This window comes from Callospermophilus lateralis, chromosome 6, assembly GCF_048772815.1.
Source record: "Callospermophilus lateralis isolate mCalLat2 chromosome 6, mCalLat2.hap1, whole genome shotgun sequence".
Taxonomy (NCBI): Eukaryota; Metazoa; Chordata; class Mammalia; order Rodentia; family Sciuridae; genus Callospermophilus; species Callospermophilus lateralis.
In genome coordinates this window covers 79,247,520-79,275,247 of record NC_135310.1, presented here as the reverse complement: position 1 = coordinate 79,275,247, position 27,728 = coordinate 79,247,520, and the positions used below count along the sequence as shown (strand labels likewise).

Sequence of the window (27,728 nt, the reverse complement as noted above, 5' to 3'; positions counted from 1 at the left end):
AGCAAAAAAAAAAAAAAAAAAAATTTAGCTTTCAAATTCTTATTCCTGAAATTCCAAAATAAATGACATTATCCTTATTATTCATGATTTCATGACATTGCAATAAAAATTAACATCATATTTCAATTCAAAGATATGCATATTATCACATATTTCTGAGATAAGAATATACTTATACATGTAATAAAGTTTTGACACTTTTCAAGGTATAAAAAAATGATGTATTTTACTGTAAACATACAGAGTCATAGTTATTCGTCAATCTGAAAACATATTAATATTCTAATTTAAAATTACTCACGTTTTTCAGTTAATGCTACTTCACAAATCTCTTTCAATCGAGTTATAAGAAGCTGATCAGCTACCACAAGAACGCTACAAATAAAATCCACATTTTGACATTCTAAAAAGAAAAAGAAAACAAGCATTAATCTGTTAAGCTATAACAATTATACCTTCCTAGGGGAAAAAGTGATGTAAATAAGACATTAGGAAAGAGAAACATGATTACTTTCCACACGTTGGAATAAGAATTATAATAAAAAATAAATAGATTGAAATATTTCAAAGTTTTAGGTTGAAAGCTGAAAAATACACCAAAATGCCTTGGCTCACATGAGACCATAAAATGTTCAACTACTACTAGAAGGCTACCAAACAGCTGACTTGTTTACAATCTCCTATGTTGTTAGAGAAAGTCAAATCTCTGCTCCTATTTAAAATAAATTTATCATTTAACAGCACTTTAAAAAACACCTGCCAGGTGCAGTGATGCACACCTATAATACCAGAAACTCAGGAGGCTGAGGCAAGGAAGATTCCAAGGTCAAGGCTAGCCTCAACAACGAATCAAGATCCTCAGCAACTTAGCAAGACCCTATTTTATAGACTATTGGTTACTATTGGTAGTAACCAATAGTCTATAAAATGCTCCTAGGCAACAGCCAAGTAACAAAAGAAACAGGGAGAAAAGGGGAAGGAAGAAAAAGAAATAATAATCTCTAACAACATAGGAAGAAAAAAAGGAAAAAAAAAGGATTAGGAAGGAATAGCAAATGGATTTTAAAAATGGAGGAGGAAAGGTCATTATGAATGATAATCTAAGAACTTTTAGAAATCCTTTCCTCCATAAAAGCAATGAGAAGACTCCCAATAATTATCTAAATCAACTTTATCTAGAAATCAAAGGCTTGCAGTAATTTGGGGGTATGTTTACTCAAGAAAATTGACTGAATTTTTTTCCAAGAACAGTGACATTTGGGATATTGTAGCTTTTCCTATTCAATTCCTCCTCTCCTTTTCTACATGGTATAACAGGTTAAGCATCCCTTTCAAAATCCAAAATCCAAATCTTTTTGAGTACTTATAAGGGACCAAAAGTTGAAAATTCCACACGTGACCTCATGAGACAGGTCACAGTCAAAACAGAAAAAGACTAAAAACATTGTGTAAAGTTATCTTCAGGCTATCTGTAACAGGTATATACGAAACATAAGTTAATTTTAGGTTTAGACTTTGGTCCTATCTCAAAAGATATCTCATTACAATACAGAAATATTCCAAAAATTTTGAGACTATAAATAAAGAACACATACAGTCCCAAACATTTTGGATAAATGATACTCAACTTGGACTGAAAACCAATAGATCCACAATTACAGTGAAAATGAGCAGCCTAGTAGCTGCTGGAGAAAACAAAAGTGGTTATGAAACAACATTATCAAAGAACTACCAATATTTTGACCTGTCAGCTCTTCCCTTGAAATTCAACTAGAATAACTTGTCTTTATTTGACCTAACTCAAAGCTTCCCTAATGAGACCAACATTTTTCTTTATTGAAAGTAATTAGCAGTGGGGCTGTGGATGTGCCTAAGGCGTAGCGCACTCGCCTGGCATGCGTGCGGCCCGGGTCCAATCCTCAGCACCACATACAAAAACAAAGATGTTGTGTCCGCCAAAAACTAAAAAATAAATACTAAAAATTCTCTCTCTCTCTTTTTAAAAAAAAACAACAACAAAAAAAGAAAATAATTAGCAGTAATCATTTCAACAATGAGTCTGCCTGAGATGACAGTTGGAGCAAACAAGCAGCAGACAGAAAAAACCTTAAAAAGAAATACTAGAGAATAGAATGTTGTAAGACAAAATGCTTATAATGCCCCTCAAAATTCATATGTTGACGTCCTAATCCCCAGTGTTGTACTTGAAAATAGGGATTCTATGGAAGTAATTAAGATTAAATGATGGGCTGGGGATGTGGCTCAAGCGGTAGCGTGCTCGCCTGGCATGCGTGCGGCCCGGGTTTGATCCTCAGCACCACATACAAACAAAGATGGTGTGTCCACCGAAAACTAAAAAATAAATATTAAAAAATCTATCTTTCTCGCTCTCTCTTTAAAAAAAAAAAAAAGATTAAATGAGGCTATAAGGTTGGAGCCCTAATTCAACAGGATTAGTATACCTGAGAGGAGATCATAGAGACCTTGCTTACTCTCTTTCCACACATATGCATTAAGGAATGGCCTTGTGAAGACATAGCAAGAGGCAATATGTGCAAATCTAGAAAGGAGCTCTTATCAGAAACCAATGTTGCCAGAACATGCTCTAGAATATCTAGCTTCCAAAACCATGAAAAAATTACTATATGTAACTTAAGCCACTCAGTTTGTTTGGTTTGGTTTGGCAGCCTAAGCAAACCAATACAGATGTCTATAGGAGGTTTGAAAACTTCCAAAATATTCCTGTGAATCTAGCTATACACAAGTAGAGGGCTAAAAACATACCCAGCAAAGACTTTTTAAGGCCCTACCTCTTACCTCTGGCTTACACTGAGACTGTGCACAAAAGGAAATAAATTGAGTTGTAAACTGCCTGCCAGAACAATGACAACAAGTCCCTAACACACAAAAGCAAGAAGATTTATTATTTCCAGGCATTTACAGAAATGTCTCTCAAATAATTAGCTGATCACTAACCTAACCAAGCAGTGATTTCAGTGTTCACAAAGGATGAATAAAGAAATTACAGAATTAGTTCAGGAAAGTTGTTGGGGAAAAAAAAAAAAAAAACCTGTGGATGAGGGAAGAATCTGGATCTCCACAGCTGCTACACTATATTATTTAAAGTCCAATTTTCAACAACAAAACTTTATGAAAGTTGAAATGAAAAAAGTTCAAATATAACCTATGCACACACACAAAAAAAGTAGGCAGAAGAAACTGTTGCTGAGGAAGACTTCAGATTTACTAGATAAGACTTTAAATCACCTATTTTAAATATGTCTGAAGAACTAGAATATCATTAAAGAGAAGTAAAGCTCAGTTGAGATTACCTAATGTAAGGAACAGAAATAAAAATGAGCAAAACCCAAAAGTTCTTATGGAGAACCACTATGCATACCAAGATACAAATGAAAGTCCCAGAAGGAAAAAATGAGAGAAAGGAAAACAAGAATATAAAGTAATAATGACTGAAAACTTTTCAAATTTGATTTTTTAAAAAAAATATATCTGCATATCCAAAAAGCACACAAACTCCAAGTAAGGTAAATTCAAAGGTATTCACATCTAGATACAATAAACTGTTGCAAACTAAAGAAAATCTTGAGATCAGCAGGAGGGGAACAACTAATCATGTGTAAGGGATCCTCAATGAGATTAAGATCTGATTTTTTCATCAGAAACCATGAAGACATGAGAAAGCAATGGGATGGTATATTAATAATAGTAAAACAAAAAGACCATCACCAAGAATTCTATTATCTAGCAAAACTATCCTTCAAGAATGAAGAAATTGAGATGTTTACAAATTAATAACAAAAAAGGAGAATTTGTCTCTAGTTAATCTGCTCTAACAAGAAATGCTAAAAGTAGAACTTCAAACTGAACTAAAAGGGCACTTCAAAGATAATCCAAATCCATCAAGAACATCCATAAACCTAACTACACAAATAAGTAAAAAAGATAGTATAAAAGTATAAATGTATTCTTCTTCGTAACCTTTTTTTTACAACTGCATAAAACAATAACAAATCCATGTTGATGGGCATGTAATATACAAAGGTATAATATAAATGACAAATAGCACAAAGGAGTAGGAAGGAAAGGGTGCTATAAAGAAACAACATTTTTTAAATGATACTGAAATTAAGTTAGCATTAATATGAACAGGATTGTTTTAACTTATGATATTAATTACAGTCCCCAGAGTAACCATTAAAAAATTACTTCTACAAAAGCATTTCAAAAGCAAAAGAGAAAATATCCATTTGACACAAAAGAGAGCAGTAATAAAGAAGAAGAAAGATCTCCAATCAATAGTCTGCTTCCATTTTAAGAAACTACGGAAAAGAAGAATAAGCCAACACAGAGCAAGCAGAAAGAAAACAATGATAAAAATTAGGCTGGAATCAACAAAACAAGAACAAAAAAACAAGGTATACAAACAAAACTCAAAGTTGTTTTATGGAAAAAAATCATAAAATTGACAAATCTTTAGGAAAATGATCAATAAAAAACTAGAGAGAAGACTTTAATTACCAAAATCAAGAAAGAAAAAAGTAACTTGATAAAACCAACCAGAAATAAAAAGATTAACAGAACACAGCATACAAATCTGTTCTACAAACTATGAACAGATTTGTATGCTAACAAAGCAAAAATCCAGATAAAATGGACAAATCTGTAGAACACACATTACTTAAATTGATTCAATATAAAACTGAACAGATCTACAATAAATAAAGGGATTAAATTAGAAATTAAAAATCTTTGTACAATGAAAAGCAATCAGATTGTTTCATTGACAAATTCGGCCAAATGTTTAATACCAATTGTCCCCAAATTTCTTCAAAAGTATGTTAGAACAAATTCCATCTCATTCAATGATGCCAACAATGTCCTGATACTAAAGCCAAACAAAAACATTACAGGAAAACTAAGACTAATATCCATTTTATGATATTAGATACAAAAAATACTAAACTGAATCCAGTAATATAAAAAAGAATTACACATGATTAAGTAGAATATTCCCAGAATGAAAGATTCTACATATAAAAATCAACCAATATAATGAACAAAAATGGAACTAAAGGTCAGAAAAAGTGATTTAATCATCAAGAGATACAGAAAAGCATTTAATGAAGACTGATTCCCTTTCATGATAAAAACACTCAAACCAGGAACAGAAAAATCTTCCCCAACTTGATAAACAATTACCAAAATAAATAAATAAATAAATAATCCTACAACTAACATCTCAATTAATGGTGACTCAATTCTTTCCTCCTAAGATTAGGAACAACACAAGGATAGACTCCACACAACATTGTAAAAGAGGTTCTTATAGTCAGAGTTGCTAGGCAGGAAAAAGAAATAAAAGGCATCCAGATTATAAAGGAAGAAGTAAAACCATCTCTATTTGCAGATAACATGATATTGTATAAAGGAAATCCTAAGAAATCCACTTAAAACTAGAATCCAATTACTATCTTAAGCAGTAGCAAAGAACAATCCAAAAATGAAAATTTGAAATAATTTCAATTTAAAAGTAGCAGCAAAAAGAATACTTGGGAATAATTTTAATAAAGGAAAAACAAGGCTTGCACATTGAAAGCTATCTTAAAAATCACTGACCAAAATTAAAGACAAAAAATGGAAAGACAACCATGGTTGATGGTTAGAATCTTCAAACTGATTTACACATTCATCACCATCACTATTAAAACCACAGCTACCTCTTGCAGAAATTGACAAACTAATCCTAAAATTCATATGAAAATGTCAGGATCCAAAACAATCTTGAAACAGAATAAAGGAGGAGGACTCACATTTCTCACCTTCAAAATTTATTACACAGCAATGGTTATCTAGACAGTGTGGTACTGGCTAAAAGACACAAATATATCAATGAAACAGAACTGAGAAATAAGAAGTAAAATCTTACATTAACAATCAACTGATTTTTGAGGAAAGTGCCAAAACAATTCAATGGGGAAATAAAAACCTGTTTAACAGATGATACTACAGCAACTAGATGTAAAAGAAGGAAGTTGGACCCTTAGCCCACAACACAAAAAAAATAACTCAATTACAAAAGTGGTTACCTAGGGTCAGGAATGGGAGAAATGCAGAACATTGCAAATTATACTACAAACAAGTAAGTTCTAGAGACTTACTGGTCTGCTAGGTGACAAGTTTGTTAATAATAACGTATTGTATACTTGAAATTTGCCAAGAGAGATCTTAAGCATTCTTGCCCCCACCAAAAAAACAATTAACTATTTAAAGTGATACATATATTAATTAGTTTAATTATGATAATCATTTCACAAGTAATACTTATGTCAAAACATCACCTTGTATATCTTGAATATACACAATTCATACTTGTGAATTATACCTCAATACAGCTGGGGGAACAATTAAGCAAAATTAATCAAAGACTTTAATGTGAGCGACATGATTTCCTCTTAAGAGGAAAATACAGGAAGTAATTGTCATGACCTCAGCTTTGATAATGGATTCTCAATATGACAACAAAAGCATGAGCAGCAAGTAAAAATAGGTAATCTGGACTTCAACAAAATTAAAACTTTTTATATTTTAAAAGACTCTATAAAGAAAATGAAAATATAACCCAGAGAACAAGAAAAATATATACATATGATAATCGACTTGTACCCAGGGTATATAAAGAACTTTTACAACATAATAAAAAACAAGCAAGGCACAGTGGTGCAAGCCTGTAATCCCAGCAAATTAAGCCTCTAATGACAGCTTATTTAAAGTAGTGTCAAAATTAAGTGTCATGTTTATTTTATCATTATTTTATTATACACAATCTAAAATTTTCTAAAAGTACCTTTTATCACCACAGCTTCATCAGTATAGAGGTAGTCCAAAATAATCTTCAGTATGTCAGAATGTATTGGCATTTCCAGAGCTGCACAACTGGAAGCCTAGGTAAATTAAGATAAAATAAAGGAAAACAATTAATTTTAAACATTATTGTAAAGTTTAAAATAAAGTACGACTATATTCTAATTTGAGTTATTTGATATGAAAAACTCTGGATAAGAAATCACATTAAAAGCAAAAAATAAATCTTTAAAACACAAAGCTAAAATTATATTCAATATTAAAATAACAAAAAATGAACAAAGAAAATTTCAGAAAACAAGGAACACACTAGCATTCCTAACACATTTCTAGATAAAAACAAGACTATTTTGATTTCAAAAGCCTTTTATCATCAATTCTAACTTCTAAGTGTAAAGAATTTTAGTTATTTGCCTAGGTGCTTTCTATTTAAGTCTTACCTCAATCCACGAACTGCTCAGCATACTATGAAAATATTCTGAAAGGGAAAAAGTTTGATGTAATAAGAATAGTGAAACAAGACTAAACAAATAAATCAGCAGTTAACAAAAAATATACCTACCAAGTCTAGCACAAAGAACACATTTATGACAAGGAAATTCCTTTCCATCCACTGATTTCATGGTCACATCACACAGAAATGAACTGCAAAATAAAAATAAAAATGTTTATTGAAGCCTGGTGTGGCACACACCTATAATCCCAGCAGCTCGGGAGGTGGAGATAGGAGAATTTTGAGTTAAAGTCAGCCATAGCAAAAAGCAAGGCACAAAACAACTCAGTGAGACCCTGTCTCTAATAAAATACAAAATAGGGCTGGGGATGTGGCTCAGAGGTTGAGTGCTCCTAAGTTCAAACCCTGGTACCAAAAGAAAAAAAAAAAAAAAGTTTATTGAAGCAAGAGTGATTTCTTTACATTATTAAGCAAATAAAACATATCAAAGGATTTGGCTTAACTTTATATTTTGTTTTAGATAAAGGTGGCAGAGAATAAAAATCTTGTGGATATACATATAAATAAAGTACTTCACCTCCCTCCACCTCAGGGAAAACAATTAAGTCTTAATAAAAAGATAACATTTGAAAAGAAAACTGAGCACAAATAAATATTCAAAAAAGACTTTCTCCTGGTTTTACTTTTTTTATTTCCATGTAAAGTATTAACAAGAGTTAAAGCAACTCCATGTTTAAAGTTCTTTAATTCAATGACTTGTACCTATTTTGTGCCAAGCAGAGTCTGGACACCTACACAGTTTCTTTTTCTCCAAAACTTTTCACCTACAAATACTTAAAATAAAACTTTTGATAATAAATATACTTAGAGTAGCATATTTATTCATGGAAAAAAGTATACTAAAGGAAATAGTCATCATAATGATGGAAATATGCAATTTGGTTTTTAGGACTACATGAAATACTACTAACAATAAGATATAAAATTCAAGCAAGAAAAAAAATTAAATTCATATCAGAAAAAGGAACTCCTTCAATGTCTTATTGAGCAGTTAATGTTTTATCCATTAATTCAATAGCTCTCTAAAATTTCTAAAAATGAAGACTAGAAAAGGTAAGAGGATATCTACCTAAGACCTTTGATTTCTACATTTGTACACCAAAATCCAGACATGAAAGTTTATCTTTATTATCTAACTTACCATTTTTTCTGATTCAGTTTCAGTTTATTACCAGTTTTCTTAGAAATAACATTAATTTTTTCATTTTCAAATCTGACTTCATCTAACCTATCAAGAAAAGATAAAAATCAACAAGTGGACACACTCCACTACTAAGATTAATAGACAAACAATGAAAATCAAACAATTTAATTCATATCTGAACATAATCATATCATCATTCAGAAAAGTATCTCAACAAACCCATTATAATATTTAAAAATCATTAATTTTTCTTTGATTTTAATTAGAATTAAAAATATATTAAATATCATTATTGAAAACAGCAAATCAAAGATATAGCATGAAGTCCTTCAGCATGGTTAAATAGAAATATTATATACACTCCTCCCCTTCTCACAATCCTCAATTAATGTTATTCTTTTGCAAGTAACAAAAAGGTCTTAAAATAGAGAATAACAAAGAATCTGATTTATAATGTGACAGACACTGTTTCAGGCACTTTACATATGCTATACAACAAAACTTTGCCAATAACATGAGGTAAATTATTATCCCTACTATATACTGAGAACATGAGTTACAAGCAAACTATTAAATTTGCCCCAGCCAAAAATCCAGTAATAGTAGACTAAGGAGCATAATTTCATGAGTCTTTCTAATTCCCAAGATCTTTCTAGCACACCAAATTGCTTGTCACTGTAGATCCCTATTAGAGAGCCATACCACAATGGGCAGAAATACTCTAATAGCCTTCCTACCCTTTAATGTCCAAACCAGGGAGTCCCACAGAGATGTCTCTACCAGAAAACAGAACACATCAATGAACCTCTCCCAAAAAAGGAGTGGGAGCAGTGGGGATAAGAAAACAAAAAAGAAAAGGTAAAAATATTTAAACAGGAGAATTCAGGTCCAAGACAGATATTAAGGAGTCATACCTACTACTCAGATTACTGAGGCCAAATTTCTTTGCAACATTTTGCAACATTCTTACAGGATCATCTTCCCCAGCACTTTTTCCTTTTTTAGATTTAGGTTTGCTCTTCTGCCTTTCACTAATTCTATGAGCTTGATTACTTTTGTAAACTTCAAATGCTGTCTTCTGATTATCATCTTCATGGCAATTCATTTTATTCATATGAGAATTCAGAGTACCCTGATATTCTTCTGGTTTTCTGTTTAAGGGTATTCTTGGTTTGAAGCCATGAGTTAAAAAGTCACAAGTATCTGTATATATGAATTGTAAAAGGTACTCAAACAACTCAGGATGAACTTTCTCTATCACAAAGAGGGGGCATCCTGCAGAATCTTCATCTTTCTGGTAAACATCTGAAAATTCTGAAGTGGTACCATCTGAAAGAAACAATTTCTGAAAAAAGTCAGAACGCACTGCCAAAATATATTTATGTGCAGGAAAGATTCTGTTGCCAACTTGAAATGTTACATCGTGAATGTTGTCCATTTCATCTGCTTCCCTCAACAGTTTGCCAAATTCTTCAGAAAAGGATGATGAGCACACAGCTGGAATTTCATAAAGGCTAGAAGTAGAACAAAAATAATTTTTACTTTAAAGAAAATTGGGAGAAAAAAGCATCCCTGGTTGATTCCTTTGAAAATCATATGACATATTATTTATTAAACTTAGAAAATTTTAAATTTGGTAGTCCTCAAATATAAAAATATCACAAAGTCTTAGAAATTGTAACAACCTTAATTCTTTCTATTCCTTTTTCTATTTGTATTTTTCTCTCATACTAAAACAACAAGAATTAAGTTTTCCTTTGAAAGCAATATTCCTTGTTGCTACAATGAAATGCTAAGCAATGTAAATTCAAATGGATGTTTCACATAAAGTTTTTTTTTATTCTTTTTTATTATTAGTTGTTCAAAACATTACAAAGCCCTTGACATATCATATTTCATACATTTGATTCAAGCAGATTATGAACTCCCATTTTTACCCTGTATACATATTGCAGATTCACATCGGTTCCACATCCACTTTTTTTCATACTGCCATACTAGTGTCTGTTATATTCTGCTGCCCTTCCTATCCTCTACTATACCCCCTCCCCTCCCCTCCCATCTTCTCTCTCTACCCCATCTACTGTAATTCATTTCTCTCTCTTGATTTTTTACCCCTTTCCCCTCACTTCCTCTTATATGTAATTTTGTATAACAATGAGGGTCTCCTTCCTTTACCATGCAATTTTCCTTCTCTCTCTCTTTCCCTCCCCCCTCTCGGCCCTGTTTAATGGTGATCTTCTTCTCATGCTCTTCCTCCCTATTCTGTTCTTAGTTGCTCTCCTTATATCAAAGAAGACATTTGGCATTTGAAGACCTTAAAAGAGCGTACTATAGGGATATTGCTACATCGATGTTCACAGCAGCACAATACACAATAGCTAGACTGTGGAACCAACCTAGATGCCCTTCAATAGATGAATGGATAAAAAAAAAAATGTGGCATTTATACACAATGGAGTATTACTCTGCACTAAAAAATGACAAAATCATGGAATTTGCAGGGAAATGGATGGCACTAGAGCAGATTATGCTAAGTGAAGCTAGCCAATCCCTAAAAAACAAATGTCACATAAAGTTTTTAAATTACTGAACATAACTTAAAGAATATGTTCTCAATTTTTCCTCTTTCAAATATCTTATTTTACAAGTGAAGAAATACAAACCAAGGACTAAGTGAACACTTCAAGTCCCAAATCAAAAAATGTTACACACTCAAGTCAAAATAAATATTAAGATATACAAACAGTTTGTAATACTGGTTCTTTCAGAACTACATCAATGTAATCACACATTCCCAATTTACCCTTTAACTTTCAGATTTGACTGAAGGGTGTCCCAGGAGATGAGACTTTCATTGCTAAAACTAGGACAGACCTGAGCAAACCAGAATGGATGGTCATCCTACTGCCAAGACTACTTCTTTGTTCAATAACACCCTTGGTGCTTATCTTAACCTATCTGTCTATTAATGTGAAGTAGGAAATTTGCATTGGGATTCTATGCTATAGATGATTCTACTCCACCTCTTCTTTTTGTCAATTCCCATCACATGCAAGGGTCAGAGATTTTCACAAACTGCTAAGAAATATTTATAATATATTTCTCAGAATTTGAGAATTCAAGAACACAGCATAAAGTACTAAAAACAAATTATACATGTGCATGTATATATATCTTCAATATTTTCAATAGGCATTAGGTTACAAACTAAAGGGGACACTAATCATTCCTATCTAGTATTAACAAATTCCCCCTTTGGATTATCCTGGTAACATGTTTGTCTTAAGATCTCTACAGGACTTGGCAACAGCACTTAAATGTGTACTAGGAACTACTGAAAGCAAAAGAAAACCCAGTCATCATTCCTTCTAAAAATGAAATTTAATAATTACAAGTATACCTTGTTTTAGGATCTGACTGCAGGATTGCAAAGTTGCATCCACTTGGGTCTGTGCTGACACTAACAGCTCTATGAGCAAAAGAAAGTTTCTCAAGTCGAATTCTTTCATACACACTATTTGTATCAGAAGCATAAGACCCATCTGATGAGGGATTATGTAGGTTCGATAAAACATCTGCCAAAAAAAATAATATGCTACAATTAATCACAGCTTTATAGGAATTATTAAAATGATTTAGGAGTAAAAGGAATAGAAAAACAATTGGAAAAAATATGGAATATCTTTTATATTTATTATTTTGAAGCATTACATACCCTCTTTAACACAACATTTTACATCAAATATTTGTTGTATTACAGAGAATTTTTAGTGAATCAATTCTTAATTGGTCATGATTTCATTTCTTTGAGCAAAAACATCCTTCATATTGTAACCAAAATTCTTTCTAAAAGGCTAATGTAATATTTTAGTTTTTAAAACTCTTCAACCTACATTTAAACTATATAAACTTACTGTCTTCATAATCTGCCTACTTATTCCCTTCCTTTTTTCTTTTTCTTGCATTTATTCAGCAAATACCTAAATGACTATACTGTACTACTGTGATACAGTGATCATGTGTCGACCTGTAGGGATACTTTAGTGATCAAGAAAGAAACATCCCTACCCTCAGTAAGAACACAATCTAGAAAGACATTAAACAAGAATGTACCATTACAGGTCAAATCAAAAATATGAAAGCAAATTATATAGTGCTTCCACAGAGACATGAAATCTGCATATGAAGAAATGACTCTAGCTAAAATGTGAAGAATTTTTAAAGTACACAAAGAATAAAGAATCTGTATTACTTTATATTCCAAAAAATGAATAAATGATATAGACTAAGGTGGTAGCAATTGATGTACAGAAAAGTAAAAAGATTTCAAAAACATTTGAGATAGAAGAAATAAAATTCAGTAACTCAGTAGATGTGCCAGAAAGAGAATATGGGGTGTTGAAAATAACCATTTACTAAAACTAAAAACCAGACATGGGATCATGAGACCATGAATTCAATTACTAAACATTGCCTAAAACACAATTCTAAGAATTTTCAGTATTTACAAGTGAAACCTGTGTTCTAGTTACTCTCTCAAATTCCCTCTATTTCTGTCTTAGGGAAGCTCTACTAGTCTTTCTCTAACACTTGTTCCCCCCACCACCAATTTCTAGGTTCTTAAGAAACTTACGTGCCTATGAGCATCAATCTCAGAACCATGTATATATAAACTTAGAAGTCCCTGAGAACAGGGATTCATATTTTCACATCATGAAAACTTCTCTGGCCAGGAGCAGTACCACACACCTGTAATCCCAGTTGCTCAGGAGGCTGAAGCCAAGAGCATTGCAAGTTCAAAGTCAGTCTCAGCAACTTAGCGAGGCTCTAAGCAACTTAGTGAGGCCCTGTCTCAAAATGAAATACAAAAAGGGCTGGGGATGTGGCTCAGTGTTTAAGCCCACTGGGTACAATCCCTGATAACAACAAAAAAACTTCTCCCTGTCTCTAGCACACAGTAAATATACTTTAAATATTACCAGATTTGAATAATCTATAAATAAAAAACAAAAATAATAAATTATCCAAAATTCAAATGTTTATTACATATATTTTTAGCATTTAATAACTAAATTATTCATTCAACAGATGACTTAATAAGGAACTACAATGTTCCAGGAAATAGGACAAATTCTAAAGGTACAATGGAATGTGCCCCCTTGTCATCACTGAACATACCATCCAATAGGGGACAAGCATTAAGAAACAAATCACAAAGATATTGCATAAATGACTAAAGGTAAAACCTAATAATATTGTTAAGTTAACTGAAAGGGACTTTAATGTGCTGACCACATATATAAACCCACCTTTTTTTTCAGAATTCTTTCTTTTTTCTTCAAACCATTTCCCTCTAAATCCTTCCCCATCCTGTGTGACAAACAGAATTTCATTTCTATTTAAAGCAATATCAGAAATGAAGACCTGGCGTGGATAGGCCCATCGACACTGCTTCAGAGAACTGTTGACTGATCTCCAGCAAAATACCTAAAATAAAACCAAATCACATCAGAATATAAAGCAATACAGCAGCTGAACAAGTAAAATCTGAAGTCAAGGAACAATATTGTCAAAATAAAAGCTCTAAATAGTATGTTTTAATGCTCATTTTTCCACAAAATAAATACTACAAAAATCAAGCTGATTTGAAAGAACTTTCAGGAAAATACATTAAGCAAACATGAAGCATTAAAAATTACTTCAAAGACACTCCTCTCAATAAGAAATAATTAGGGGCTGAGGATATAGCTCAATTGGTAGAGTACTTGCCTCACATGTACAAGGCCCTGGGTTCAATCCTCAGAACCACCAAAAAAAAAAAAAAAGAAATAATTTTCAGTTATTACTTATTGGGGACAAATATATTTGCTACAATGCTACAGAAAAATAAAATCTTAAAACCTGAATGTCAGGTTTACTATAACTATCTATTTGCAAGATTGAAAATCACCCTATGAAAATCCCAAGTAAACTTTCAAAAAAAAAAAAAGTAGATGTGTGCTTAACTCAGACAAGTAACTCAAACACAATCTCAAGAGAGAGAAAAATCATCAAAGTGTTCAATGGTTTCAAATGGTCCTGGCAAAACCCAGTGGTCCTGAGAAGTGGATCTGGGACAATCACTAAGAGACAGAGAGAATAAGGAAAGGTAGTTTATTAGGTTTCCTAATCCAGCTTTATGCAGGGAAGCAACTCTTGTATCTGTTTCTATACTGGCATTCCATGTATGCTTTCATTTGAAAAATTAAAACTGCTGATTTTTGAGACTAATTCCCTCATCATCAAATTTTAAAAACTAAAGCACAAACAGTAACCACCAAGATCATACATGTTATTCTCATGAAAAATCTATAGAATTATCAATGACAATAATTTATACCAATAATGAACCAGACGTAGAGATTTATGATTAATTCTTCAATTTCCAAAATGTCTAATTATACAGCACTTTTTAGACAGAAAACATTCCTATTTTTTACTTCATAAGCAAAAAAGACAGAAAACTATGAATTTTTTGGCCAAAGTCTATAATTTTTTCAGTGTTACCAATGCATTTCTTTTTAAATGTAATTTTTAATTTAAACGCTTCCAAGTTTTATTATAAATTTAAAATATTATATATGGTATACAAATATCAATGCATATTTAAGGATACATTTAAACATACAAATTAAAAATATATTTCAAATTAACCATCTTATTAGATAAATGTACATCTTATTAGATAAATGTATATTTGTACAGGGAAGTTAAATTAAAACTAAGAGGTGAGATTATTTATATATAATGATCTGGAAATATACTAGCTTTTACATACATAATGTAAAAAGTTATAATCTGTGCATTTATATAATGTGAACATTTGTATAACACTAAATATGAGGGAAAATTTTCCAATTATGCACCAAATTTGCAATACTGGCTGCTGAGTCTTTACTTTTTAAGAGTAGTTACATGACATCCCTTAGCTATGCAATCCGACACCACTTACCAATACTCAGTGTGCATACCTAATAATTCATCAAAATTCTTTATGTTCACTTTAAGAACAATAAATGGAATTTTAATTTACAGTTTGACACTGAAATACTGTGAACATTAGATTAAATGTTGTCATACTTCCTCTGAAATACTAGCTTATATTAAATAGTATCAGATGTCAAAAGTAAGTAAGAAAGTCAACAGAAATCATCACAGAAATGGTAGAACATTCGCACACTGTTAGATCTCCTATGCCTGTCAAATGAGCTTTTACATAAATACACTCACCCTTCCAGCTCCATCCATTGCAAGAATGCAGATTTTTTGACCCCCATTTTCTTTCAAATGTTCAGGATCAACCTTATATTCCATACAACCCCCAGACACAAGAACCTTTTTCAAGTTTAGTTGTCTGGGTGGAAAAGAAAAAAATTCCTCAATTAATATATTCTCTAAAGTAAACATGATTAACTTTAAAAATATAACTAATCAGATAATAATAAATAGGCAATTATTATGAAAAATGAAGTAAAATGATCTGGTCTCTGGAATCATCAGTCTCTCCTTTCTTTAAGTTGGTAGTTGACTTTCATAAGGCAAGTTCTTCCCTCTCAAAGCCTCTACTCACATACACATTCAATACCTAAACCCCACTTGCTAATGCATACATTCATTTACAGTTTATGTAAGGCTACAATCTCCAATATGTATAACCATTTGAATAGAAAAATATGTAAAATTCAAAATTAGTGGTTGGGGATATGGTTCAGTGGTACAGTACTTGTCTAGCATGTTCAAAGCTCTAAATTTAATCCCCAGCTCTGCAAAACACAAAAAAGTTCAAAATGAGACATGATTAATTTTAAATATAGTCAAACCTAAAATAGGAACTCATCACTATTGCTAATTAAAAATTTATACATTTGCCACACACTTCACTATATCTGTATATCTGATGTACACAGCATCATTGTGAAAACTTCCTTCTGCTATCCCAATGACTATTTTCCCTTTCAAATAGTTTACCTGCATTAAAAAAATTATTTTCAAAATTACTATGTCCTAATAATCTACAACAAAAGAACTGTCTTAGTGAAAACTTAGATATATGTATGTAACTTAATGGTATAAGGGCAATTTTATAAATGTTAACTAAAAATACTAACTAATATCACCTCATGGCAAGAGGTGATTTAAAGAAACACATTTGCTCATATTTTCATGTTTCTATTAATGAACTATGACCTACAATTAATGTCAAAAGTAACTTTATTAAACAGAGAAGATAAATTATGACAAACTGATGCTTGGTATTTTCTGATCATGAGTTAATTTCAAGTATGGTATCTGTTTAAGTTACCACCTCTTTACATGAACAAAGTATATTTTGTTGCATTTAAATTTAAGTCCCTAATTGACTTAAAAGTTAGATGGCTGTTCTCTAGAATTCTTGCCCACAACTGCTTCATTAGTTGAACTATATTTTCCCAAGAATCTGTTGCATTTGTGCAAAAACTTATTTCTGTACTTGTATTTATTTCTATAATTGTACAATATAATAAAATATTATCTAAATTAATAAAATAGTAGTCTGAAAAATATTTTCCATAAGAGTTGTATACTTTGGAATGACACAATGAATACAAGCAGCAGCACAATGCTATCAAATCAGATAGGTATTAATCAACTACAAGAGACTGAAATATTAAGTACAGGATTCTGCATTTACATAACTTCACAGTTATTTTTAAGCAGTTGCTCCTTCCATCATTCAAAATGAAAAAAAAAAAAATCACAGGTAAAACATTATGAGTGTGGTTTATAAACTAAAGAAAACTCCAACTGGAAAAAGTATCCTTGCTAAAAACATTGTGATTTTCTATTTTAATTTTTTGTTTTCTAACCAACTGCTAGTTTACTGCATGTTACTAAAACATAACAAGTTACAAATACAAATAATAAAATATATATCAATTAGATAAAACACTGAGCATGGATAAAGGATTTATGGTACACATTAATTATTTTTTAAAAATATATAAATTAATAAGATATAAAAGGCTACAGATAAACCAATGATAATAGTAGCACAAGCCAAGAATTATGATTAATCTAGTTCTGTGTACCAGATGCATTAAATAAGAAAAAAAATTATAAGTCATATTTAAACATGTTAAATATAACTTATAAATGTTGTTTTACAACTTACAAAAATATTTTACATATAGTCACTGGATCCTTGTCAAAATACAAAGATCATCAAAGGCAAAACTTCCTGACTTTCCTCTCAATTTTTCACTTAACATTTACAGAGCACAATATAAAGTGGACATTCCATACTTGCTAGAACAGTTAATATGAAACTTAAAGATCTACACATACTTAGATGCCATCTTTTTGCACTGATAGTCTGCAAGTAGGTAAATATCTCCCTTGGTAGTAACACAGACTGTGGCTCCATCACTTGCAGCAACCAAAGACAGAGTGATATCCTTATGATGAAGGGCAGAGACTTGACGAGGAACAGTTACATACTTTTCTCCATTGGGATCTAGTAAACATCCTAAAAAAATTATACAAATAAACAAATCATAAATTATCTGTTTTAAGCCCCCACTGATTTCTTAATAATTGTCAAGAAATATTTCTTACCCAGTTGTCCACCATTTAGTCCCATGGTATAAACAGCTTCTCTAGTCCACAGCACTGTATGAAATCTGCCTGCTGCTACACCAATGATAGTCCTTCCCTTAAGATATTTTGCCTGCATCTGTTCAAAAAGACAAATAAGACTGCATTTTATATATATCTATGATCTACTACAATTTTTTCAAACACCCAGTAGACCAGGGTGGCAAATATACATGGCATACTTGCTGCTATCACCCTCACAAGTGCTAATGGTAATTACTGCTAATAGATCTTAGCACTTGTACTGAGACCCAAACCCTTCTCAGAACACAAGATACTCTCATGCAGCACTTTCACTAAGCAGATTTAACACAAAAAATTGACATGGTATAAAAACCAAATCATGGGCTGGGGATGTGGCTCAAGCGGTAGCGTGCTCGCCTGGCATGTGTGCGGCCCGGGTTCGATCCTCAACACCACAAACAAAGATGTTGTGTCCGCCAAAAACTAAAAAATAAATATTAAAAAATTCTCTCTCACTCTCTCTTTAAAAAAAAAAAAGAACCTTGGCAATTTCTTTAAAAAAAAAAACAAACAAATCATTAAACTTTTGCCTATTTATTTTTTTCTAATAAGAAATATGCAAATAGGCATTAGCAAAAAGAATGGTACTTTTAAATTTGACATTTACAGAGTCTTTTTCAACAGTGGCACTACTGACGTTTTGGGCCAGATGATTCCTTGTTAAGAGGAATCATCTAGTGTACTTTAAGATGGTTAGAAGCATCCCCAGACTCCACCCACTAGTGTGTATAGTTGATGTACATACACTCCTTTTATTTATTTATTTTTTTTTTGGTGGGGGGACCAGGGATTAAACTCTGGATTACTCAAGTGGTCAACCAAGCACCCCCCCCCCTTTTTTTTTTAAGAGACAGGATCTCACTGAGTTGCTTTGGACCTTGCTTTTGCTGAGGCTGGCTTTGAACTCTCGATTTTCCTGCCTCAGTCTCCCCAGCTGCTGGGATTACAGGCATGCACCACCACACCCAGCCACACTCTTGTTCTAATAACTAAAAGTCTCCAAACATTGCCAAACAGCCCTAGGAATCAAAACTACTCCCAGTTGAGAATACTCCACATGTGTATCAACTCACAGCTCCAAGTCATATACAATAAGAAAAATGGGAGTAAAATTTATTTACCATTCCTAGAGAAGTCTATGAAATGATTAAATAGCCACAGATCCCAGAGTTAGAGAAAAATTGAAGACTACTCCCAAATATTTTGAAATAATTCTTATTAATTTACTAGTCATCCAGAATAGGAAGGTGTTGGATCCAAATACTTAATAAAACATGTATGTGTAGTAAGAATTTTAATCAAGAAAATTGCTGAAGAATTTTAACATTAAAATGCAAAATTGTATGAGCTGAAAACACACTTGTTATAGGTAATGATTCTAATATTAATTTAGAGCACTAGTCCCAATTCTATATGCCAGGTTGCTAAAAGTGAGGAAAGGGCATCTTCTGGCAATGGTTGTACTGACAGAATTGGAAAAGTGGAACAAAATATGGTGAGTTATGGACCCACGTTTCATAACATCAACTTACCAGTTGTGACATATGTGAGACAGATTTAATATAGCTTGTAAATTAGGTTATTTAGTGTCTCACTTGCACAGGCCCAAGTTGTATTGATAAATTTTCTCTTCTTTTCTTAAAGAAGACCTAAAAATTGTTTGAAGTTTCAAACCCAAAAAATCTAGGGATGAGGGTGTAGCTCACTGGGCAGAGCACATGCCTAGTATGTGAGAGGCTGGGTTCAATTCCCAATACTAACACACACACCAAAAAAAAAAAAAAAAACAAAACACCTCATAAGGAACAAAAATGAACAAATAAGCCCAAAATCTAGCTCATCCTCTAGCCCAAAATCTAGCTCATCCTCTGCTTATGAATACTTAAAGGTTGAATCTATAGTTTGGTAGCTAATCTATCAAGTGCTTGATTTCCCTAGTGCTTTCTTTCTTGCTCCAAACAAATGCAGGTTTGCATAATGCTTAATTTCTTTTTGATGGGAGAATATACACACACACACATGCACAAACATACACATACCAGCACTACTCAATTTCCCCTTAACAGGATACACATACAACACTGAAGATGAAGTTAAATAAATAAAATTAAAAAAAAAAAAAGTTGTTCTGTCAATACATTACACCTTAATGTCCATGTAGATTTTGTAGCAAAAAGGCAAATGTCACCTTATTGTTTAAAAAAGAGAAGTTTACCTGTCTGGGTACATTACAACTGGAAGGTGGAGGAACAATTCCTAATTGATGAAAAATATTTAGACCAAATGTATAAACACATCCATCTTCAGTTAATACAACAGTGTGATCATTAGCAGCTGCCACTTGGGAACAATTATGACCACTCAGTCCTTCCACAAGCCTGGGAACCTATAATATAAATTTTATTATTTAAACCATTTATATGGAAATACAAAAGAATCTGATGATACTTTATCCAAAATGTTATAACTGACATGACTGTATCTAACATAAGTAAACTTTAAATTTCAGTAACGGGCAGATTAATTTAAAATTATATGGTCATTGGTTTATGAGCAAAATACATAAGCTCAACAAGAAATTTCAAAAAAATAATTCAATTCAATAAATTATTTCTAAGTTCTTACCAAATACAAAGTACAGATTTGTTTCGTATGAATAAAGGGAACTCTTTAAAGTAATCAATGGAATATATAAAGAAAAAAACAAAATAAAAGAATCAATGCTTCCCTTCAGTGAGTAATCAACCATACAGTATCATGCTCCTTCAGAGTTACCTGCACTGGGTTCAAATCTTCTGCCACTCACTAGCTATTTGATCTTAATCAAATTTTTAATCAGTTAGTTCCTAGTATATAATGTTTAACTTAAGTATTTAGACATAAAACAAAAGTATCAAAGGAAATATAGCAAATATCGAATCAGAAGAGTATCTAAATAATGAAATACTGACAGTTGAAAAGTTTTCTTTTTACAATCACAAAATTTTATTTTTTGCTACTGAAACTTGGTGCTAATTGGAAGAAACTTACTACCTATCAAAAAATTAGCTCACTCAGTTATTTTTAGGATTTTTTTAAGAGAACTATTAGTATATTTATTATCTATCAAAGGATGCTTTAAGAAGGACAGAAAGATTAATGATAACTTCTGTTTGGGAGGAAATAATTTATTGCTTCTAGTCATTATTATTTTTTCATCCATTAGTATTTCTTTTAAGTTTCACAATAGCTCCATGAATACAGGAATTATTATCTTCATTTTATGTAAGATGATAATACTGATTTATTTAGAACTTATTATCAATTGGTATATTATTTTACCCGTGTGGTGGGGGGGGGGTGGAAATTGAGTTAACTGAAACTTCCAATTTGTCAAAGTTTTACTGAAGCTACCTGCACTGTGTAATGACATTTCAATTACCAAGCAAGTCTGTTCATCTCCATGGCCTAAACGCCCTCCAGGACCATGACCACAGGTATAAACCTGCCCTTTCTGAGACAGAAACACTGAATGAAATTTACAAAGCACCACCTAAGGAAAAACAAAAGAACATTATTAATCTTCTATGAATAAAATATCCTCTATTTTACAAAACACATAGAATATTGCTATTGTTTAAGCTAGATGATGGATATGGGGGAGTCATACAATTCCACTTAAAATTTTCTGTAATAAATAAAAAATATGCTTTACTTTAAATTATCTAAAAATGATGACACTGAAAAAAGAACAAAGACAATTCAGTTATGCATTATCTACAGAAGAAAAATGTTAACTTTTAAGTCCTCGATTACAAAACATAATGGCTCTTTGTTTTCTAATTTCATGAAATATCAAATAGCAAGAAATGAACAGAGTGCAATACAAAGCATAAAGATTAACAAATAATCATATACATTATTAATAAAAGTAGTAGAAATGTCTAAAGAGTATTTTTTAAATAACAATGGGCTAAGTACATCCTTTTCGTATTTCTAATATTATCTAATGTATCTTTAATATTATGTGGCTTAAAATAATTTATATTTACTTTTAAGTTTTTCTCTCTTTCCCACCTTCTTTTTCCTTATCTGCCTGATTCCCAATATCCTTCCTGTTCCTAAAACACACTTACTCATTCACATATTCCAGAAGTCAAGGACACTGAAATGACTGAACTGTATCATCAGAAAGCAGTAATAGGAAATCAACAGCAAATGTGTGTATAATTCCATACCTAACTTCCAGGATATATTTTTCTAATTCTATTTTTATTGTATTCATTCTACCTTAATATTATTTTAAATATATTTTGTTATTCATTTTAAAAATAATTTATATTTATACTTCTTCAGATATTAAAAAAATGAGTAAGAAATAAAGAAAAGTTCAACATAATTTTCCAGAAAGTCAAAGTCCTTTGGAAAATAAGAAAATTATAAGCTGAACTGTATTTTCATATCCTTAGGCCACTCAGAGTTATATAAACATAACATGCCTGTCAATTAAAAGTGATACACAGGTCATTATCTTATCTAGCTGTACCACAAATATCTTTAAAAAAGAGTCTAAAATACAAATTTGTATTTTATTTTTAAAGTTAAAATTTGTAGAGGAAAGATCATTTTGAGTCAAGAAATAAAATATTTTGTTTAAATTTATACTAGAAGGCCATTATACAACTTCTGACTTCTATTAAACCATCACTGATACCACAAAATTTAAGTCCTCCAACTTTAAAACATGGTAATTTTTAAAGAAAACTACTAAGCATGGCTTTTCACTTTAATTTCTAAAATACAAATATATTATATATACATACATATACATATATATAGTGTGTGTGTATATATATATATACATATATAAATATATGTATACATATATAGTCCAGAGCTCAAGGCTCTGGATTGCATTAGGGCAGAAACTCCTGCTGTAACTGTAAACTGTAAACTCTGTAGTGTTCTACAGAGCCCTAAAGATATAATTCATACAATTTGTCATCCAAATATTTTTAAGAATGAAAGGGAATAATATTAACAAATTACACTAGGAAAACAATCAAAAACCAAATCTTTCCTAGGCAAATCAGGCAAATAACAGTCATAGCAGTTCAACTGGAGTAGAGGTATGGGTATGTAGTCCCAGGGTCTCAGGAGGCTGAGATGGGAGGATCACAAGTTTGAAGCCACCTGCAAAAACTTAGCAAGCAACTTAAGAAGACCTTGTCTCAAAATAAAAAATAAAATTTATTTTAAAGGGCTGGAATATGGCTTAGTGGTAAAGCAACTCTGGGTTCAATCCTTAGTACTAAAAAGAAAGAGTAGTTCCTCTCTCTCTCTCTCTCTCTCTCTCTCTCTCTCTCTCTCTCTCTCTCTCTCTCTCTCCACACACACACACATACACACACACACACACACACACACATACACACACACAATTTTTTTTAGGGGATGGGGTACTAGGGATTGAACATGGGGTGCTTATCACAGAGCCACATCCCCAGCCCTTTATATTTTTTATTTTGAGACAGTGTCACTAAGTTGCTGAGAGCCTCACTAAATTATTGAGGCTAGCCTCAAATTTGTAATCCTTCTGCCTTAACTGGGATTATAGGCCTGTGCCATTGCACCCAGCTCAAAGTAGTTTTAAAAACAGAGTTCAATCTCAAACCATGAATTAAATATTTGTATGAGAAATGAACATCAGGTAAAAGTTCCAATGTGTCAGTAACATATTAATAAAAAACAAGTTCCTAATTTGAGACAAGTCATTTTAAGAATATCAAAATGCATAAAAAACAACTAGAAAGTAGTGGGAATGAGACAACATGATAGTTTAGGAAAATTAAACAAGGCTGCTGTCATATATAACAAATTAGAATTTAAAAAAAGATTTTAAAAGGCCTTACATTCCAAGCCACAGAGTTTAGATTTTATTCAAAGATGAATTAGCAGATAAAAACATAATTAGCTCTGTTTCTTAAAGATGATGATTATAAAAAAGATATTAACAGAAGATGAAAATGAATAAAGTTAAAGAGTCAAGTTGGGACATTGTTGTCACTATCAAAGAATGAGCTTAGAAAAGGCCTGGCAGCTCGGTTCATGTATTTAAAGAATTGGTCCTCAGCTAGGTGCTACTGGAAGGTAGCAGAAACCTTTAACAGCTAGGGCACAGTGGGAGGTTTTAGGTCACTGAGGGCATGTCTTCAAAAGGGGACTATAGGTCCTCTCTCTAGCTTTCTCTCTTTTCTCTTTGCTTCCCAGCCACTGTGAGGTAAGCTGCTTTCTCCACCACACAGTCCCCACCATGCTATGATATATCATCACAGGCCCAAACGCAACAGGGACAAGTGGCCATGAACTGGAACCTCTACAATTATGAATCAAAATAAATTTTTTCTCTTTTTAAGTTGATCACCTCAAGTAGTTTGTTTAAAATAACAAAGCTGACAAAACCAGTCCATAAGACAGAGATGAACTGTATAGATATGTTCTGAGATAAAAATCTGTAGAATTTAAAAACTGAAATTTACACCATTAAAAATTAAGCAGAGGGGCTGGGGTTGTAGTGCAGTGATAGGTAGAGTGCTTGCCTTGCATGCATGAGGCACTGGGTTCAATCCTTAGCACCATATAAAAAAAATAAAATAAAGATATTGTGTCCATCTACAGCTAAAAAATAAATATTAAAGCAAATTAAGTAGAGAAAGTTTTTAAGAGTGGCCAAAATAAGATTTCAGACATTAAATTTAAACACCTTAAATTGCTGCCCAAAGTACAATTAAAATGAAGCCCAAGAAAAACGCTGAGGCTAAAGGTATAAATTATACATAACACACACACAAATACATGTACAATGTTATAGAGAAAGAGAATATGCTAACAGTAGCAGAATCTATGAAAGTAGAATATATCATCCAGCAGAAGGACATAAGACCAAAAACAAAACTTTACAATTATATCAACTAAACTTGTACCATTACTCACATAGAAACTTATCTGTTATCAAAAATAACACTGAACGTCAACAAAGTCATTTAAAAAGTAACTTGAAAAATTCCAATTTTTGTTAAATGTGAAAAAACACTAGAAAATTAACAGAAGTTCTACTTTCTTAAAATTAAATTCATTAGCAGCTTCTAATTTCTAACACTCCTTGCACAAACATCTCATACTTGGGGATCATTTTTCACAGTTTAAAAACATAATTAGTAAAGTTCCATGGATAGATTTCTTCATTAAATTGTTACTATACCTTCAGCAAAATCAACAAACCCATAGGCAAACTATCAAATGCAAAACAAGTTATTTTTAATCTCCAAAAGTATACAAATTGTATTTCAAAATACCTGCTTGATGTAAATACCACTCCTAGAGAATAGATCCACCAACTCTGGATGATATTTGCTATTCTGGCTTCCATGACCCAGAGTAAAATTTGTATTATCACCCCAAGTGTAGACATCTGTAGGATCTAAAATGAAAATTAGTTTTTATACTTTTTATTTTAAAATACATATCAATACAATTTATAATATATGCTAATCAATTTATCTAAAACATGAGTACTGACAAGAATATAACAACAAATATTTTAAAATTATGAATCTTCTAATATATTATATAATTCTAGAAAACTGCAGAAATCAAAAAACCCAAATTGCAGTACAAATTTGTCTCAGTATAAATAATCAAATGCCTTTTTCTTAGCAGCTGAACTTTAAATGCAAATGAGCAAACCATCACCTATCATATCTACTTAGTTTCCATGAAAATAACATTATTTTAAGTGCAAGATGTTATTAATCTTGCATATAAAGGCTCTAAATGAAGCAAATGTGATACTGACGTATCTACTAAAACTTTAAGTTTGAATAGTTTGCTCTTAATAGGGATAAGATTGCACTTGTGACTAGGGTAAGATCCCAGTGAAGTGGGATAAAGCTTAATAACTAAGTTTATGACACAAATTTATGATATAAATCTTCACTTTCATTTTAGAAGCCTGAAGAAGTCCCAGAATGGAATTATAATTGTTACCTAAAATGTAGTTTCCAATGAAGAGTGCATCCTTACTTAGCTTAGATGAAAACTACAGAATATACCATTTAAATCTCTTCTCCTTTTTAACTAATTCTTATTTCTAAATCCCAAAGAGCATTCATTTTACCTCTCCTCAAGTTGATATTGTTTTCCAGGTGTACATTAATCACTTTATAATAGCTACAATTCTAAATGCCTTCACATTTTAGGTTGCATTTTTATTCTCATAGGCATAAGCATAAATTAAAATTGAAAATTCACAATAAAACAAAATGTTCTGAAAATAAAACAAAAATTATAATATATAAAATCTAACATACCTAAGCAATAGTTCTTTGCAGATATCCACACACAAATAAATCTTTCCCATTATAATAGGAAATTTTCTAAGCTGTACCTTAATGGAATATATTCACATAATTTTCTTACCAGTATTCTTGAATACTACATGAGTTGGTCTATCCTTCATTAGAAGATCCAAAGCTGACAAGCCTTCTTTATCTTGAATATACAGACTAACACCATGCTATAAAAAGAAACAAACACATTTTATCTATTTGCTTATAATTGATAATTTTCTATTCTAAAGAATCAAAAAGATGATCAATCCCATTAATACAATGAAAAAATAAAATTAAACATTTAGTAATAATCTCATATTCATACACATTTCTCACACAGAAGAGAACTGAGAAAAATCACCAATTTTTCTTCACCAGAAAATGTGAAGAAATAAAATAAGTAACACTTTAATTAAGATGAACTACATATGACAGTTTTATAAGGTAAATGCTAAAATTTGAATCTGTAATGTTCACTAAAGGCCCAAAGGCATGGTCCTCATCCTGTGGCATTACTGGGAGGTACTGGATCCTTTAAGTGGGGACTGGTGGGAAGCCTTGGGTCATTGGGGGCATGACCTCAAAGGGGATTATAGGATGTTGGTTTCTTCCTCTTGTGCTTTCTGATAACTATGAGGTGAGCAGTCTGCTCTACCACATGCTCCCTGCCAATTACACACCGTGCTACCTCAGGATCCACCACATTCTCCCTGCCATTATATATTGTGCTATATCAGTCATGGTATAAAATCTCCAAAAATGTGAGTCAAACATAAACTTTCCTCTTTGTAAATTGAGTTATATCAGATATTTTGTAATTGTAATAGAAAAGACTAACAGTAAGGCAAGTCTGATTGCCTAGAAGGCCCGCCCTACTGCTATGACTGTATGAGTATACATGTTTACACAAACATGTAAAAGTATAAAAGAGTCATATTCCATTTCTTGTACAGGTAAGGGCTGCAAAGATTCCAAGGCTGTAGCAGCATAATACTTACCTTTGAATTTAGTGTTTATAATGTGATCATCCATGTCCCATTTCTTTTTGCCTGGAACTCAATTATAACTATTACTGACATAGAGACTATATCCTTCTATATCCATTTGTACAATATTTTGT

The 27,728-nt window shown here is 31.8% G+C and overlaps 1 protein-coding gene across 2 annotated transcripts in view; it reads right to left on the bottom strand.

Annotated features, from left to right (window-relative positions):
• Window positions 1-27,728, bottom strand: part of Ibtk (inhibitor of Bruton tyrosine kinase) — a 74,276-nt gene that overhangs the window by 35,365 nt on the left and 11,183 nt on the right. For both annotated transcript variants that reach the window (XM_076858471.2, XM_076858472.2), the window contains exons 3-17: window positions 26,697-26,793; window positions 25,574-25,698; window positions 21,661-21,771; window positions 20,455-20,625; window positions 18,177-18,294; window positions 17,907-18,087; window positions 15,813-15,936; window positions 13,853-14,030; window positions 11,944-12,118; window positions 9,455-10,054; window positions 8,538-8,624; window positions 7,445-7,527; window positions 7,323-7,360; window positions 6,866-6,962; window positions 302-403 (exon numbers count right to left, since the gene is read on the bottom strand). In XM_076858471.2, the coding sequence (XP_076714586.2) occupies window positions 302-403; window positions 6,866-6,962; window positions 7,323-7,360; window positions 7,445-7,527; window positions 8,538-8,624; window positions 9,455-10,054; window positions 11,944-12,118; window positions 13,853-14,030; window positions 15,813-15,936; window positions 17,907-18,087; window positions 18,177-18,294; window positions 20,455-20,625; window positions 21,661-21,771; window positions 25,574-25,698; window positions 26,697-26,793 (2,287 nt within the window). The remainder of the gene's footprint in view (window positions 1-301; window positions 404-6,865; window positions 6,963-7,322; window positions 7,361-7,444; window positions 7,528-8,537; window positions 8,625-9,454; window positions 10,055-11,943; window positions 12,119-13,852; window positions 14,031-15,812; window positions 15,937-17,906; window positions 18,088-18,176; window positions 18,295-20,454; window positions 20,626-21,660; window positions 21,772-25,573; window positions 25,699-26,696; window positions 26,794-27,728) is intronic.